The sequence below is a fragment of the Ipomoea triloba genome, chromosome 5, assembly GCF_003576645.1.
Source record: "Ipomoea triloba cultivar NCNSP0323 chromosome 5, ASM357664v1".
NCBI lineage: Eukaryota > Viridiplantae > Streptophyta > Magnoliopsida > Solanales > Convolvulaceae > Ipomoea > Ipomoea triloba.
The window spans coordinates 70,261-86,269 of record NC_044920.1 but is presented as its reverse complement, the minus strand read 5'-3'; the positions used below and the strand labels follow the sequence as shown (position 1 = coordinate 86,269).

The window sequence follows — 16,009 nt, the reverse complement described above, 5'->3', positions numbered from 1 at the left end:
GGGGGGGGGGGGGGGGGGGGGGGGCATCTTTAAAAGAACAAAAGGTATACATACATGCCCAGCAGAATATATGTCACCAGTGCGAAATCCTTGATTTAAAGTATCCAAAACAGCTGCCTCAATCCTCTGAGCAGCCTTCTCCTCTCCTAGGCCATATTTGAGAAGCATAGCAGCACTAAGCACTGTTGCTAAAGGATTTGCTTTATCCTACATGTTGAAACCATGTGTTAGCCAAGAAAGATGAGGAGGCGACTACTCTTCATTGTAATGTGAAATAGTCTGTATTACTTATCATGCACCCAACCAACCTGTCCAGCGATATCAGGAGCAGAACCATGTATTGGCTCAAAGAGTCCAGGTCCCTACAGCCAACAATTCCGAGAAGAGATGTCAAGTACATAAAGAAATTCAATAGAAAACCCAGACATTTAAAGAGAAATGCAGATGAGGTGATTATACCGATTCTCCAACACTGGCAGATGGAAGCATACCAATACTTCCAGTAATCATTGAAGCTTCATCAGATAGAATATCACCAAATATATTGTTTGTTACAATCGTATCAAACTGCAATAGTGTAATTACAATTAAAACTCTTTTTTCATAATCTCAAAGAAAATGACAATCAAGATTTATATTAAAATTTGTAAAGGTTTGTGATAAAAATAAATAAATAAATAATAAAATAAACCTGTTTTGGATTGCGAACAAGCTGCATGGCAGCGTTGTCAACATACATATGTGAAAGTTCAACATCAGGGTACTCTTTGGACAACTCTGACACAATCCTTCTCCAATGCATAGAGGCCTGGCAAATATCAAGAGTGAGGAGCCCATCCATTTTCACATTTTATCAATTTGTCCTCATTTCATTTCTAGTGAAATATATTGTAAAGATACAAGTGCACAGTGAAGAACCATTGGAGCAGCTCTTGCAATATATCAGTGTTTAGATTTATATCATCATATTACATTTATAACATGATTATGTATGTTACAATTACAAGCAAATAACTAACACATTTACAAAGTATGGTTTGGTTATAAAAGAAAAGAAATACGTAGTAGAAAGAGAGCGGCATCAAATCTCCACCTATCCAAAAGAGAAATGGTTAGCACCAGTGACTTCCACCATTTGCTAGACATGAATGATGTTAGAATATGATATATTGATATGTGGCTCAAATTAATCTTGGACCATTCCTCCAATGATTTCGCATGCATGCTCACGTTCCTACACTTCTCCACCGCTATTGTTGGATTTCCTTGTGTTTGCCGCATTTCACTCAATTTTGTAATGTATAAATACTCTAGGAATTTGCTTTGTAATTCACACCCTAATTGAATTCTTTCTTTCCTTGTCTTTAATTACCTCACGTAGCATACATATATATTATTTATTCTTTAATTCTTTTTGAGTGATAATATATATATTCTATTTTATTATTTTGTCATTATTATATATTTTCCCTATTATTTAACTTCTATAATTCTCAATTTTCAATTATTCGCTTCCGCATTATTCCGCTATATTCCTAACAAGTGGTATCAAAGCCAGGTTTAATTGAGAATTATTTTCAAAGATGTCGACTGTTACCAAGTTCGATATCGAGAAGTTCGACGGGAAAATTAGCTTTTCTATCTGGAAGGTTCAGATGGAAGCCGTTCTGACCCAGAACGGTTTGAAGAAAGCGCTAGTTGGGAAGAAGAAGAAACCGGCTACAATAACAGATGAAGATTGGGAAGATTTAGATGACAAGGCACGCTCAACCATTCAATTGTGCCTGTCTAAATCGGTTCTACGTGAGGTGATAGGTGAGACGACAACGTCAGGTTTATGGTCCGAGCTGGATTCGCGCTACATGGACAAATCTCTGGCGAACAAGCTGCGCCTGAAGGAGCGGCTGTACACAATCCGTATGACGGAAGGTACTTCAATTCAGTCTCATTTGGATGAATTCAATTCTATCTTATTGGACTTGGAAAATATTGATGTCGTAATTGACGATGAGGATCGTGCTATTTTATTGCTTGTTTCTCTCCCTGAATCATACAAGCATTTCAAAGAAATTATGCTGTATGGTAATTCTCTTGGAGTCCTAACTTTCGACAGTGTTAAGTCGAACCTACTGTCCAAAGAAAAATTTGACTTAGAAACTAAGTCTGGGGACAAAGGTGAAGGCTTGATTGTTAGGGGTCGTTCAGTTGAAACGGAGAGTAGCAATAAAAAATCTAGATCCAAGTCCAAAGGACGTAAGTCCAACAAATCCTGTAAGTACTGCAAGAAGCATGGTCATGATGTGACTGAATGCTTCAAACTGAAGAACAAACAAGAGAGAGAAAAGAAGTCTGCTGAAGCTAGTGTTGTTGAGAGTGATTCAGAAGGCGATGTGATGTTATCTGTTAGCTCCGGTGACAAACGGAGCGACACTGAGTGGATTCTGGACTCTGGTTGTACATTCCACATGTGTCCACACAAAGACTGGTTCATCTCTCTGGAACCAGTTGATGGTGGAGTTGTCTTGATGGGTAATGATGCCCAATGCAAGGTTAGTGGAATTGGAAGTGTTCATATCAAAACTCATGATAACGTTATCAGGACTCTTACCAATGTTCGGTATATTCCTGATTTGAAACGCAATCTGATTTCATTGGGCACCTTGGAATCTCTGGGGTGCAAGTACACAGCTGAAGGTGGAGTTCTGAAAGTTATTAAAGGCTCTCTTGTTCTTATGAAAGCTTCTCGTTCTGGAAGCTTGTACGTGTTGCATAGCAGTACAGTGACAGGTTCAGTTGCGGTATCCTCATCGGTGTCTGATGCTGATCTCACTCAACTATGGCATATGCGTCTGGGGCATATGAGTGAGAAAGGCATGCATATCCTGAGCAAGAAAGGCCTCCTCGGTTCAGGTACGGGTAAATTACAATTTTGTGAGCATTGTGTTTTTGGAAAACAAAAGAGGGTTAGTTTCTCTACTGCTACACACCGTACTAAAGATGTATTGGAATATATATATTCTGATTTATGGGGACCGACTAAATTCCAGTCTATGGGAGGCTGTAGATATTTTATGTCTATTATTGATGACTTTTCTCGTAAAGTCTGGGTCTATTTCCTGAAACATAAAAATCAGGCATTTTCTATTTTCAAAAAGTGGAAAATTCTCGTTGAGACTCAGACAGGAAAAAAGGTCAAGAAGCTCAGGACAGACAATGGCTTGGAGTTCTGTGAGTCAGATTTCACTGAGTTCTGTGCAGCACAAGGAATTGCCAGGCACAAGACCTTGCCTGGAAAAACCCCAGCAGAATGGTGTTGCCGAACGTATGAACAGGACTCTATTAGAGAGAGCTCGTTGTATGCTCTCTAATGCTGGGTTATGGAAGCGGCGTGATTTTTGGGCCGAGGCCGTTTCTACTGCATCCTATTTGGTAAATAGGTCTCCACATTCATCCCTAGATTTCAAAATTCCAGAAGAAGTTTGGTCAGGTAATCCTGTTGACTACTCTATGTTACGAGTTTTTGGATGTCCTGCTTATGCTCATTCCAGTACGGGTAAATTAAACCCGAGAGCTGTCAAATGCATTTTCCTTGGTTATGCTTCTGAGTCAAAAGGGTATCGTCTGTGGTCTTCTGATTCTCACAAGATCGTTCTAAGCCGAGATATCACTTTTGATGAAAATGCACTACTTTCTTCTGGAAAAGATTGTGTTGTTCCCAGTACAGGTGATACGCATAGTACTGGTGAGAAGGTGGAGTTTGAGTTCAGGCTTACTGATAGTATTACTACCACTGATGGTAATACTAAAGATGATGCATCTACTAGCACTGCGCCTCTCGTTCAGCCACAGCGAGAGCACTCTATTGCCCAAGACCGACCTAGGAGGACAATTAAAAAACCTGCTAGGTATGCTAGTGATGATGAAACCCACTTGGTTGCTTATGCTCTTTCAGTTGCACAANAGAAAGTCTCCATAAGAATGAAACTTGGGAGCTGGTAGAGTTGCCAAAAGGTAAACGCCCATTGAGCTGTAAGTGGATTTACAAGAAGAAAGAAGGCATCCCTGGGGTTGAGAAAGCACGGTGGAAAGCACGGTTGGTTGTTCGAGGTTTCGATCAACGTGAAGGTATTGACTTTAACGAGATCTTTTCTCCTGTTGTTCGTCATACCTCTATACGTGTACTACTTGCTTTTGTTGCTCTTTTTGATTTGGAGTTGGAGCAACTTGATGTAAAGACTGCATTCCTACATGGAGAGCTTGATGAAGAGCTTTACATGTACCAACCTGAGGGGTTTGAGGTTCCTGGAAAGGAACATTGTGTTTGCCGTCTACAGAAGTCTCTTTATGGGTTAAAGCAAGCTCCAAGGCAATGGTACAAGCGGTTTGATGCTTGTATGCTAGGGCAAGGATTCTCAAGAAGCCAATATGACAGTTGTGTCTATTTCAAAGAATTTTCTAATGGGTCTCTTGTTTACCTTCTACTTTATGTTGATGATATGCTCATTGCTTCCCCTGACATGTCTCTTGTTGAGAAGTTGAAGTCTCAACTAAGCAATGAGTTTGAGATGAAAGATCTTGGTGCAGCAAAGAAGATTCTTGGCATGGAGATACACAGGGATTGTCAAGCTGGTAAACTTTATCTATCCCAGAAAAAGTATGTTGAGAAGGTGCTTGATCGATTCAATATGTCTAATTGTAAGCCTGTGTCTACTCCACTTGGTGCACATTTTAAGTTGTCTTCTGATTCATGCCCTAAATCTGATGTTGATGTGGCTTATATGTCAAAAGTTCCTTACTCTCGTGCTGTTGGTAGTCCTATGTATGCTATGGTGTGCACTAGACCTGATTTGGTTCATGCTGTAAGTGTTGTGAGCCGTTATATGCACAACCCTGGTAAGGAACATTGGAACGCTGTTAAATGGATTCTACGGTACCTAAAAGGTACTTCCAACGCTGTTAAATGGATTCTACGGTACCTAAAAGGTACTTCCTCTTTGGGCTTGTGGATTCTACGGTACCTAAAAGGTACTTCCTCTTTGGGCTTGGTTTTTGACCGGAGTTCTTCTGCATCTTCCTCTTTGGGCTTGGTTTTTGACCGGAGTTCTTCTGCATGTACTGACATTGTGGGCTTTGTAGATTCTGATTATGGTGGTGATCTTGACAAACGTCGATCACTTTCCAGTTATATTTTCACTCTTTGTAATTGTGCTATCAGTTGGAAAGCTACGCTTCAGTCTATTGCTGCGTTATCTACGACTGAAGCAGAATACATTGCAGCAACAGAGGGTGTTAAAGAAGCTACTTGGCTACGAGGTTTGGTTATGGAGCTTGGTGTTTCACAAGGTCAGACTGTTGTGTTCTCAGATAGCCAAAGTGCTATCCATCTCACCAAGAATGATACATATCGTGCCAAAACCAAACACATTGATGTCAGATACCATTTCATCCGAGATGTTGTAGCTGCAGGAGATATTGTTGTCCAGAAGGTTCACACATTGGAGAATCCAGCAGACATGCTTACCAAGCCTCTTCTTATTACTAAGTTCAAGCAATGCTTGAATTTAGTCGGCTGTTCCAGTTGCTAATTTTGCAATAAATTTGATCCAAGGTGGAGATTGTTAGAATATGATATATTGATATGTGGCTCAAATTAATCTTGGACCATTCCTCCAATGATTTCGCATGCATGCTCACGTTCCTACACTTCTCCACCGCTATTGTTGGATTTCCTTGTGTTTGCCGCATTTCACTCAATTTTGTAATGTATAAATACTCTAGGAATTTGCTTTGTAATTCACACCCTAATTGAATTCTTTCTTTCCTTGTCTTTAATTACCTCACGTAGCATACATATATATTATTTATTCTTTAATTCTTTTTGAGTGATAATATATATATTCTATTTTATTATTTTGTCATTATTATATATTTTCCCTATTATTTAACTTCTATAATTCTCAATTTTCGATTATTCGCTTCCGCATTATTCCGCTATATTCCTAACAAATGATAAACTCTAACAAAGTGGACAAGAAAAGAGAAAGGAAAAACTCTGAAGGGGTAAAAGAAAAAGAGCAGAAAGGAAACAACAAATGGCACATCAGTGGAGTCTATCTTCATGCTTGTATTATATGATCTATAATATGAATTTTTCAATGTAAATTGACATTTGTGACAATGCACAACTGTCCTTGATGGTACATAATCCTTTTGAACTCTTATTTGCTTAAAGTGAAATATTGAATAAAACATACCAGAATATGCATGTAAGCATGGTCTATGTGCAGGGGGGAAACAGAAGAGGGGTATACAAACAAATAAAAACTACAGAGCACTTTGTTATCAATCAATTATCATAATATACCTCCAACACATTTGCTTTATCAACAGAACAGAGTTTTCCTCGACGTTTTCGTGCAGTTTCAAATGCTACATGAGCAATACGTTCTACCTGGCAAGAGAATCTCGCATCAGATTCCAAAAGATTGCAAATAATATATATATATATATATATACATATATATACATATATATACATATATACACATATATACACATATATACATATATATACATATATACATATACATATATACACATATATACACATATATACATATATACACACACATATATATATATACATATATATATATATACATATATATATATATACATATATATATATATATATACATATATAAGTCCAACAGAAAATATGGTGCCAAAAGTATGTAAATATCCAAATTGTGAAGTGCAAATAGTGTTATTTTAATCAAATTCTCCAAAAAGTATTGCACTGATAAGACGATGAAAACTCCTCTTCCAAACATCTATTTGCAACAAATGGTAACCTTATTTAAGAGGACTAAACCTATGACTCTAATGAAAGAATGAGTCCTAACTGTTTTTTTTTTTTTTTGATTGAGAGGGGAGGCAATAGGATTCTTTTTTTTTTTTTTATAGATCAGAAAGTTTACCTCATAAGTTGCATAAACCTCAGTATTGAAACCAATTTCCTCACCATTTTCATTTGTACCAAAACCCCTTGGTTTGCCAAAATAAATACCTGTCACCAGATTATAATAATCAGGTCAAGTGGGCAACAGTCAACAGATGTTTTCAACAAATATATGTACATAAGATATTAGAACTGTCAGGATGAAATTCAAATTATGATTGTTAAGACCACCTAAACTAACCTCCTGTAAGTTCCCTGACAACCATTAGATCTACACCTTCTGCGACTTCTCTCTTCAATGTCGAAGCATCTACCAACTGAATTACATGGGTGTAAGATTCAGATTCAGATTATATGAGCCACAACCTCAATTATGGAGGAAATATGACATTTATCACACTATTCACATATAAAGAATTTAAAAATAAATAAATAAATAAATGAGGGGATATATTACCATTTTACTTTGGGTAACTTCAACTTTACTTAACCCCCTTAAACTTTTAATAAAGACACTTAATCCCTTTGACTGGTGATTCAAATTATTAAGGTGGATAAAAATACCAAAGTGAAATACATAATAGATATACATAGTAGATATCTTGTAGGCTCTTTTTTTTTCCTGGCAAAAGCTCCATGCTCCATATTATATACTTCTCCTAAATGCCACATATTCTCACTATTAATGTTTAAAATTTTATATGTATAAAAATATAAAAACTACTTAAATCACAAAAAAAATAATAATAATAAAAATCATTTTTAAAATTTTTGAATTAAGGAGTTTAAAAAAAAAAATATCCATCTAAAAAAATCATGATAATTGAATTGTTAAGTTATGAATACAATTCTTGAATGTATAATATTTATATATAAGGGTTTTTTTAAAGTACTTTTATATAGCCAAAAAATTCAAATCACCACTGACAATCATCAAGGGGTTTAAATGTTTTTCTTTGCCTAGAGGTAATAGAATTAAAAGGTAAATTGATCATATGTGAATCATATTAATTCAATGGGAACTAAAGAAGTCATCAATATGTTATATGCTAAGTGGACTTAGAAATCATATCTCTAAGAACCCTAAATTAAAAACTTTATAGGACAATAAAAAAGAAAGTGTTCAAAATAACCACCAAAGAGGCATACCCTATGGATTTTTTTATAATTTCCCATCAAAGGGATAAAAAGGCAGATAACAATCACAGTACAATGCAATAGAATAAGAGCCTATCCTCAGCGACTCAATATTTGAAGTCTGAACTAAATTACCTGTGGCAGGACTGACGCAGGTCTCAAGTTTGCAAAGACCTTAAGACCCTCTCGAAGCTGAAGCAATCCGGTCTCAGGCTTCAAATGCTTTTCATTGTTGTCCCATTTATACCTTTATATTATATAAGAGCATGGTAGCATTCAGTGAATCAAATCAAAAAGGATAAATCGTGTACAGATTTAATAGCATACAACTAAAAAAAAAAGTGTAACATGCTCACCCTCCAATTGCCCCAAGAAGAACAGCATCAGATTGCTTTGCGGCTGAAAGAGTCTCCTCAGGCAAAGGCACTCCTGTCAAATCAATAGCAGCCCCACCCATAGGCATCTCATTGAACCCAAACTCAATTCCTGCAACATTTCCAAATCAATATAACCATTAATTGTAAATTGTAATGCTACGATTGCCACCCACCCCTCCAAAATTTTCCCTTCCTATCTACCCTCATGACATAGCACATTTTCATGGGATGGTTTAGTCATTGATAACTAGTTAGTGGGTCAACCAATTCATGACACCTAATGGATAAGCCATGTCAGGAGGAATTTTAGGAGGGGAACAAATCATTTTCCAACCATTAATCCTCATCCCCTAAGACCTTAAAAAAACAAAAGGCAAAAGACCCATTTTTTTTGTTAGTCAGAAAAAATGGATAAATTTCAATATTCGTAATGACAAAGTGGGTTTAACTTTGAGTATTTATTTATTTATTATTGTCAAGATTTATATGTTTTTTAAAGTGCATGTATGCAATAATGAATTTGAACCTAATGTTAACTGCACAAGAACAAAGGTGAAAATGTGAAATACTTAATCTAGTGGCTGCACCGGGAACTATCATTTGCAATTTATGTTGGGAAATTGGGTTTTCTTCTGTTTTTTATTTTCCAAAAAGGTTTTGTGTACCTTCAAGAGAGCCAGCGAGTTGTAGAGCATTCTTAGCGACAGAGACGACTTCAGGGCCGATACCATCACCGGGGAGGAGAGTGATGGAGTAGCATTTGCTGGGATCAGCGACAGAGCAGCGGATTGTAGCCAATCTAAAAGAAGGGTGTATGTGGGGGGGCTTATAATGGAACTGGTGTGACTTGATAGGTATTCTCACACCGGTATGTAAAGAAGCCGCCATCATTGAGAATCTGCCCAATTTCATAAAGTAAGAATTCCAAAGCATTGTAATAAAAGGGTATACACTGTAAGTACAAGTGAACGGAATTATTACCCGTGAAGCAAGCCTGTGCCAAACTATCAAGCTTCTCTCTCTCCTTGTGCTAAAACAGTGTCAAGTGTCTTGTGCTGTATCAAGGAAACAGGAGTCATTAACCATCAGCAATAGGTTCAGGAAGACAACAGTAGATGAGAAATTGAGCACAGAACCTGGTATGCAAATGACAAGAAAGTTGAATGCGCTTGTGCACAATCTATATACATAGGGGTGGGTTCAAATGAGAACAAACCCCTCCGGTAAAAAGTGAGGACTGATCTCAGCCACTCATCAAGAGAATTGGGCAATAGCCAATGTTGTAGTCTAAAGATGACAGGATGTAAGATTAAAGAGAACTAACAACTTTTAGCAAAATCAGACTGCATTAGCAGTTTCTTCTCAAGCTCAAATCAATACTTGAAAGAAAAACAACTCCATGAAGGAACAAAAATATATATAATTTTGAAGTGCACATGTGTTTCTTAAAATCAAAATAAATAGAAATGAACTTAACTATGGGCAAAGCAGACTACATCAACTGCTTCTTTACAGCTTTACTCACTATTTGACAAACAAAACCAACTTTAGGAAACATAAGGTTGCATAATCTCAAAGCAAACTCAAAATTATATAAAGCAAATTAAATTCTTAAGATTTTAAAACACAATGCTGCCCAGCATTCCACAGACGGATGCTGCTCTCCTGGTCAGTCCCAAAGAATGCCTTAGCAAACACAGTTGTAACAAATAGATTGATGATGAATGAAACCGCGAGGGCAACTGCAGACTCTATTGAGTAGTAGAAGCAGATTGGTGTGGAGGCCTAAGCCATTGTGAAAACTCTAAAGGACGCAGAAAGTGGATATACAGATATGTAAAATCAATCACATACACGATTATAACTCCCATAAAATAACAATACATGGTTCATACAAACTGTATAGTACTGTATGTGGAAAGAAAATGAAATGGAAAATTTTTAAGTTTCTCTTGTTTGGATGAGTGAAAATGTCAGAAAAACATTATAAGGATAAAGAATTCCATATCCTATCAAAATATTCATTCCTTTCTCAACACACTGTCACACTCCGCATGGAAATTCTGCCCTCTCAATACAAAATGAGGGAAATGATGATTAGGCAATTGCTTGTTCTGACAGCAAAAAAAATCCATTAAACCCGCCAGTTTAATATATTCCTCATAAAACAAGAAACAATGTTGAGTAACAGTGAAATTATGGAGCATGAAAATAATCAAAAGAATGTCAGGGCTCATCAGATAATCAGTATTATGAGATTAAACAATAACAACTACAACCTCGGCCAATTTCAATTCCAATCATCTACGAGTAAATCAGTAAATTCAGGAACCCCATAAGCACAAACAAAAAAACAAAAAACAAAAAAAAAAAAAACAAAACAAAACAAAACAAAACAAAAAAAAAAAACAGTTTTACTCACCTGAGTTGCTTACAGGACCATCAGTTGTGGCGATGTGCCCGCGGTATCAACGGTCGGCCATCGTTGGGTCTATGGTCGTCGCGGCGGGGTTGCTGGTTCGGCGGTGGTGGCAATACAGAGCAGGCGACCAGCTGATCAGCGAGAAGTGGAGAACTGAGAAGGGATTGACAGAGCAGGGAGAGGCTAAGAGCTATGCTAGGTAGGGTTCTTCTGGAAAACTGGTAGTTTACTTCATTTCTTTGTTTTTCCTTTTCCAATTTATATATTTCTCTATTTTTCTAATTTTCTACCCCATTTTTACCTTTCTCTAAGTTTCTGATTTCATATACAAATTTCAAAAGAAGGAACACAAGTAGCAATTTGACTATAATTTGACTATAATAAAGCAAAATCCTAGCCACAAATTTTTCCCTCCAAAGTGTGAAAGCAAAATGAAGAAGCAATTTGATAGATTTGTATAGTTTATTGTGTTCACATTTACTGCAACAAACAAAACAATCAGATTTTATTTACTATCTCATTAATTACATTGAGATTTAAATATCTTGAAATTTGAAAGATTATTTGAATATCAGATTTTTTATTTACAATCTCAATCAAGTTGGCTTTTCGTATACTTAAGCCATAATTACAAGACAATAAATTTAAATTTGAAATGACTTATACAATTTTCAAGACTAACATTAAATAAACATAAAGCTTCTATAATACTACACAACACTATAATTAAGCCCTCATAATTCACAAGATAGCTACCAGTTGGAGTTCATGATCAGAAAAAATGGCTCATGGCTCAATGATGTAGAAGAACCATTTGTGTATTTTCGCGGCGGCGGCAGAGGAGAAGGCATAGAATGTAGAGGAGGCTCTAACAATCACGTCTTAAAAACCATTGGTATGTTTCACATAAACCCAACCTTATTTTTATACTGTGTTTGCATTCAGATTAAAATGTTTTAAAATTTGAGTTACAAATTATGTATATTTATATTATTATATATATTCATATTCATAGTCATATATAGACACCCAAACGCAATCAAAATTGAGAAATTCCAAGATTCCCGGAAATAATTAGTATGCAGTATAGTGAGTAGCAATTTAGCAAACATTATTACGAAATTTATACAAAGGGGATTAATAAAATATCAAAGTCCTGTATTTTATAATTGATTTTTTTAATTTGTTTAATATATATTCTGTGATTAACCTGAAAACTGCCAACACAAAGAATTGAAAACCAGAAGGGAAGAAAAACGCCATATAAATTTAAACTTATTTTCTGACATTGGTAAAGGAATTTGCTAAACTGGAAGAGAAGAACCTGTTCGATGGGTTGCCACAGAGGTGTGATGAGAGAGGAGCTTCGAACTTGAAAGCGCTTAGAGCAGAGAGCCGAAGGCGCCTTGGTGGACAACCGTAACCGGAGAGGCTGCGAGGTAGAGAGAGAAGATGAGTCCGCCGAGGCTGAGAGTCGGAGACGCCGACGGAGGGGCGGAGACGCCGAGGCTGAGAGTCGGAGACGCCGAGGGAGGGGCGGAGACGCCGGGGGAGGAGCGGAGACGCCGAGTGAGGAGAAGGGATGTGGGGGGCAGAGAAGATGGGTAGGGTTATGCTGTATTTGGGTGTGTGTATAGCATTTGTTTTAATTTAGATTATTATTATACATTTAATTTAGATTAATAATTGTTTGGAAATAATATGTGTTTAAATTATCTTTTAAACCATCTTTAATAGTTTAAATTTAAATAAATATTGAATTTAATTATTTGTATTATGTTAGAATAGTTTGATTATATTTGAATTTCTTATTTATTGTTTATAGAGGTGTTTAAGTTTTGGCGAAAGTTAGATAAATCAATTATAGAGGCCAAAATATTCAGTGGCGGAGTCAGAAATTTTCTCCAGTGGGGGCAAAAAGTTAAAACTAACAAGATATTTTGAACAAAAAAAAAAGAATGAGAAACTTAGATACCGAGTCATAAATATTGTTGATTAGTTATGAAAAATTAAAATACATTAAGATAAAAAAAATTATTTAAAACAAAATATAAAACATAATTAATTTGATAAAATAGTTTGAATGAAAAACACATTATACATCATTCACCTCACTATTAATATTAAAAAAGAAAAATAAAATAAAAAAGAGAAGAAGTCACAATGTGACAAATAAAAATTCAATTAGAACTCACACTATTAATATTAAAAAAATGTCAAAAACAAAATTTCACTCATCTCACTATTAATATATAATTTTTTAAAAAGACACAATGTTACAAATAAAAATTCCAAATCGCTAAATTAGGTGGTGCTGTAGGGTTTGAACTGTGGACATTTTGATTCAATATTAAGATCTTACCATCTAAACCAACTTACCAATGTCTAACTTTTGGTATAGCTAATATATATAAATTACATCTGGTGGGGGAGTGGGGGCAGCTGCCCCACTGTCCCCATTGTGGCTCCGCCACTGTAATAATGACTGGTGCTAACAAAGGAACAAAAGTTTTGATTCCACAAATGTCAAGTCACCTTCATACCCAACGTTGCCCTTCAAGTTTCAACGAAAACAATTTCGTTTGGTGTTATCATATGCAATATATGTAAAAGAATTTGAGTGATTTTTAATCCTTATATTTAAAATATTTTAAAATATATTTGGTTTAAATCAAATAAATATATTTTTTACTTTTAAGTCCAATATATGTAAAAAATTTACATTTGATATCCGAATCAAATCTGTATATAACATAAATAAAAATATATCTGAACCAATAACTTATTACGTTCACATAAAATTTAGTTTAGATAATATTAATATTTTTTTAGCTAATATTTAAAATATGTTTGGATATAATCATTTGAATGCCATTTATATAATATATAATTTTTATTTTGAATTCTAATATAGTAATATATGTGAAATTTCAATATACGATATCTGGACCAAACTTGTATCCGATATAACAGAATTAAAAATATCCAAACCAATAATCAATTGAGTTCAATCCAAATATAAAACGTGGTATAGATTTCAATTTTTAATTTTGATAATGTGAATGATGTATAATGTTAAGCATAATCAAATAAATTATGTTTAAATAAGTAATGCAAGTAGAAAAGATAGAAGATAATGATAAGTAAAAAAGATGATAATAAATGTAATCATAGTGATAGCGTAAATGTAAACGGGTCTACGATTACGCTACGAATACGTGTGTTACGTGTGGTGAAGGATGCCGCTCGGCCGGTCAATCGGTCGCTCTACCGGTTGACGACTGAGCGGTAAGAAGCTATGTCGCTCTACGGGTGACGAACAGTAACAAGGAGAGAGCAAGAGAGACGAATGAGCAAATCACAAGTGTATTAGTGTAGTACTGATGAGTTCTCCTCCTCCGGCGAGGGGAATTAGCCCTATATTTATACCAAGTGGATTTACTATGCACATGGTGTCTGATATGCAAGTGGAGGGCATATGGGCTGTCACTCCGCAAAATGCGCATCGGTTTGCTCGAAGTGGTTGAGTTACTCGAGGTGATGAAAACACGGATCCCTTGTTCCCGAAAAGTTGTCGGTCGTCACATCAAGCAACTGTTGCGCTCGTGAGCCTCCAATCCATAAGGTGTGTTGCTTCCGATCATGCGGCCGACGGACCGGGTGACCGTCGAATTGGGTGACCGTCGACGGACATGTGATTTACGGACCGACTAGTACATGTGCATATTTACCCATCACAAGTCCCCCACTTCTTGAATCTGCGAGAGTCGTCAGGTTCGAGAAGTAGAATGTGCTCCAAGCGGCTAACTTGTTGCGAGCAAAGTCTCCCAGGCTTGAATGCCTTGATAGTCCGTGATGAACCCCTCAAGTTTGATTTGAGCAGGAGGGGCGTGATTTACGCGGGTTGCCTCGTTAAAAACCTTAGACGGGGCGTGATTTACGCGGGTTGCCTCGTTAAAAACCTTAGACTAAGAATGATTTACGCGGGTTGCCTCGTTAAAAACCTTAGACTAAGAAAAATTTACGCGGGTTGCCTCGTTAAAAACCTTAGACTAAGAAAAAACCCTTTGGGAAAAAACCTAGCTAAGGGAAAAAGAGTACAACCGAAAGCATAATCACTAAAGACAGGTTTGTCCTGGTTGTTTCCGGTCGTCGAGCAATGGATCATTTAGCGGATTTTGTTCACATCTTTTCCATGGTTTGGAGATGGGTCTTCCCTTGGTGATACCTTAGTCGTTGACGGACCAATCAAGTTCTCCACGGCTGGGGATGAGGAAGGTAGCACATACGAATCACCGAGTGGTTGACTTGACCAGATCCAGACCAAATGGGGTGATTGTTACCGGTCAGCTGAGTGATTTTTATGATTTGACCACCTGCGTGTATATTTCCTCCAGTTTGATACTTTGGACTTGCCAAGAACAATGCTCCCACTACTAGTCTTACATGACCCATTAGCCTTTTTGGATCAACCCACTTTCTCAAAAAACCCAAATTTTTTGTATAAATATCCTCCTACCATCTTCACTTCACAATCAAGACATTCCTAAGCTCTCAAAGCTGTCAAGTGTATCATCAATCACCTCCAAAGCCACCAAGACCAAGCAGGTAAAACATTATAACTCTCTTTTTTTTTTTTTTTTTTTCGAGATCAGATCTGGAAATCAAAGATTTCCAGATCTGATCTCTGCTCCAGTCGCCGGCGACTGGAGCAGAGCCCAGTCGGCGGCGCCAACTGGACGAATCCAGTCGGCGACCGCCGACTGGAGGAAAAAGGCCGGCGACTGCCGACTGGTGCCCAGTCGGCAGTCGTCGGCTTTTTGGGGCGACGTCGAGCAGCCCGCTCGACGTCGACCGAAACGCTCGGTCGACGTCGACCGGTCTGCTCGACGTCGACCGATCTGGCCGACGTCGAGCGGCCTGCTCGACGTCGACCGGACATGGCCGACGTCGAGCAGCCTGCTCGACGTCGGCCATCCCCCTCCCCCCTTTTTTTTTTATTTTTTTTATTTTATTCTATTTTTTTTTTTAACAAATAAAAAATAACAATAATACATGCTGCGACTAAAAAACTAAACGCTGCAACTAAAAAAAAAATTGATGCCATTTGTT

The 16,009-nt window shown here is 36.9% G+C and overlaps 1 protein-coding gene across 4 annotated transcripts in view; it reads right to left on the bottom strand.

The window, feature by feature from the left end:
- LOC116019752 (3-isopropylmalate dehydrogenase 2, chloroplastic-like) overlaps window positions 1–12,520 on the bottom strand; it is a 13,463-nt gene extending 943 nt beyond the window's left edge. Inside the window, exons 1-14 of one of the 4 annotated variants that reach the window (XM_031260078.1) lie at window positions 12,222–12,520; window positions 10,898–11,050; window positions 9,953–9,999; window positions 9,457–9,530; window positions 9,141–9,373; window positions 8,455–8,584; window positions 8,234–8,345; window positions 7,203–7,278; window positions 6,981–7,069; window positions 6,365–6,451; window positions 692–808; window positions 460–567; window positions 309–362; window positions 55–207 (exon numbers count right to left, since the gene is read on the bottom strand). In XM_031260078.1, the coding sequence (XP_031115938.1) occupies window positions 55–207; window positions 309–362; window positions 460–567; window positions 692–808; window positions 6,365–6,451; window positions 6,981–7,069; window positions 7,203–7,278; window positions 8,234–8,345; window positions 8,455–8,584; window positions 9,141–9,366 (1,152 nt within the window). In that variant the 5' untranslated portion in view covers window positions 9,367–9,373; window positions 9,457–9,530; window positions 9,953–9,999; window positions 10,898–11,050; window positions 12,222–12,520. The remainder of the gene's footprint in view (window positions 1–54; window positions 208–308; window positions 363–459; window positions 568–691; window positions 809–6,364; window positions 6,452–6,980; window positions 7,070–7,202; window positions 7,279–8,233; window positions 8,346–8,454; window positions 8,585–9,140; window positions 9,374–9,456; window positions 9,531–9,952; window positions 10,000–10,897; window positions 11,051–12,221) is intronic. The other 3 variants (XM_031260076.1, XM_031260077.1, XM_031260079.1) reach the window with 3 other exon arrangements.
- Window positions 12,521–16,009: the final 3,489 nt, after the last annotated feature.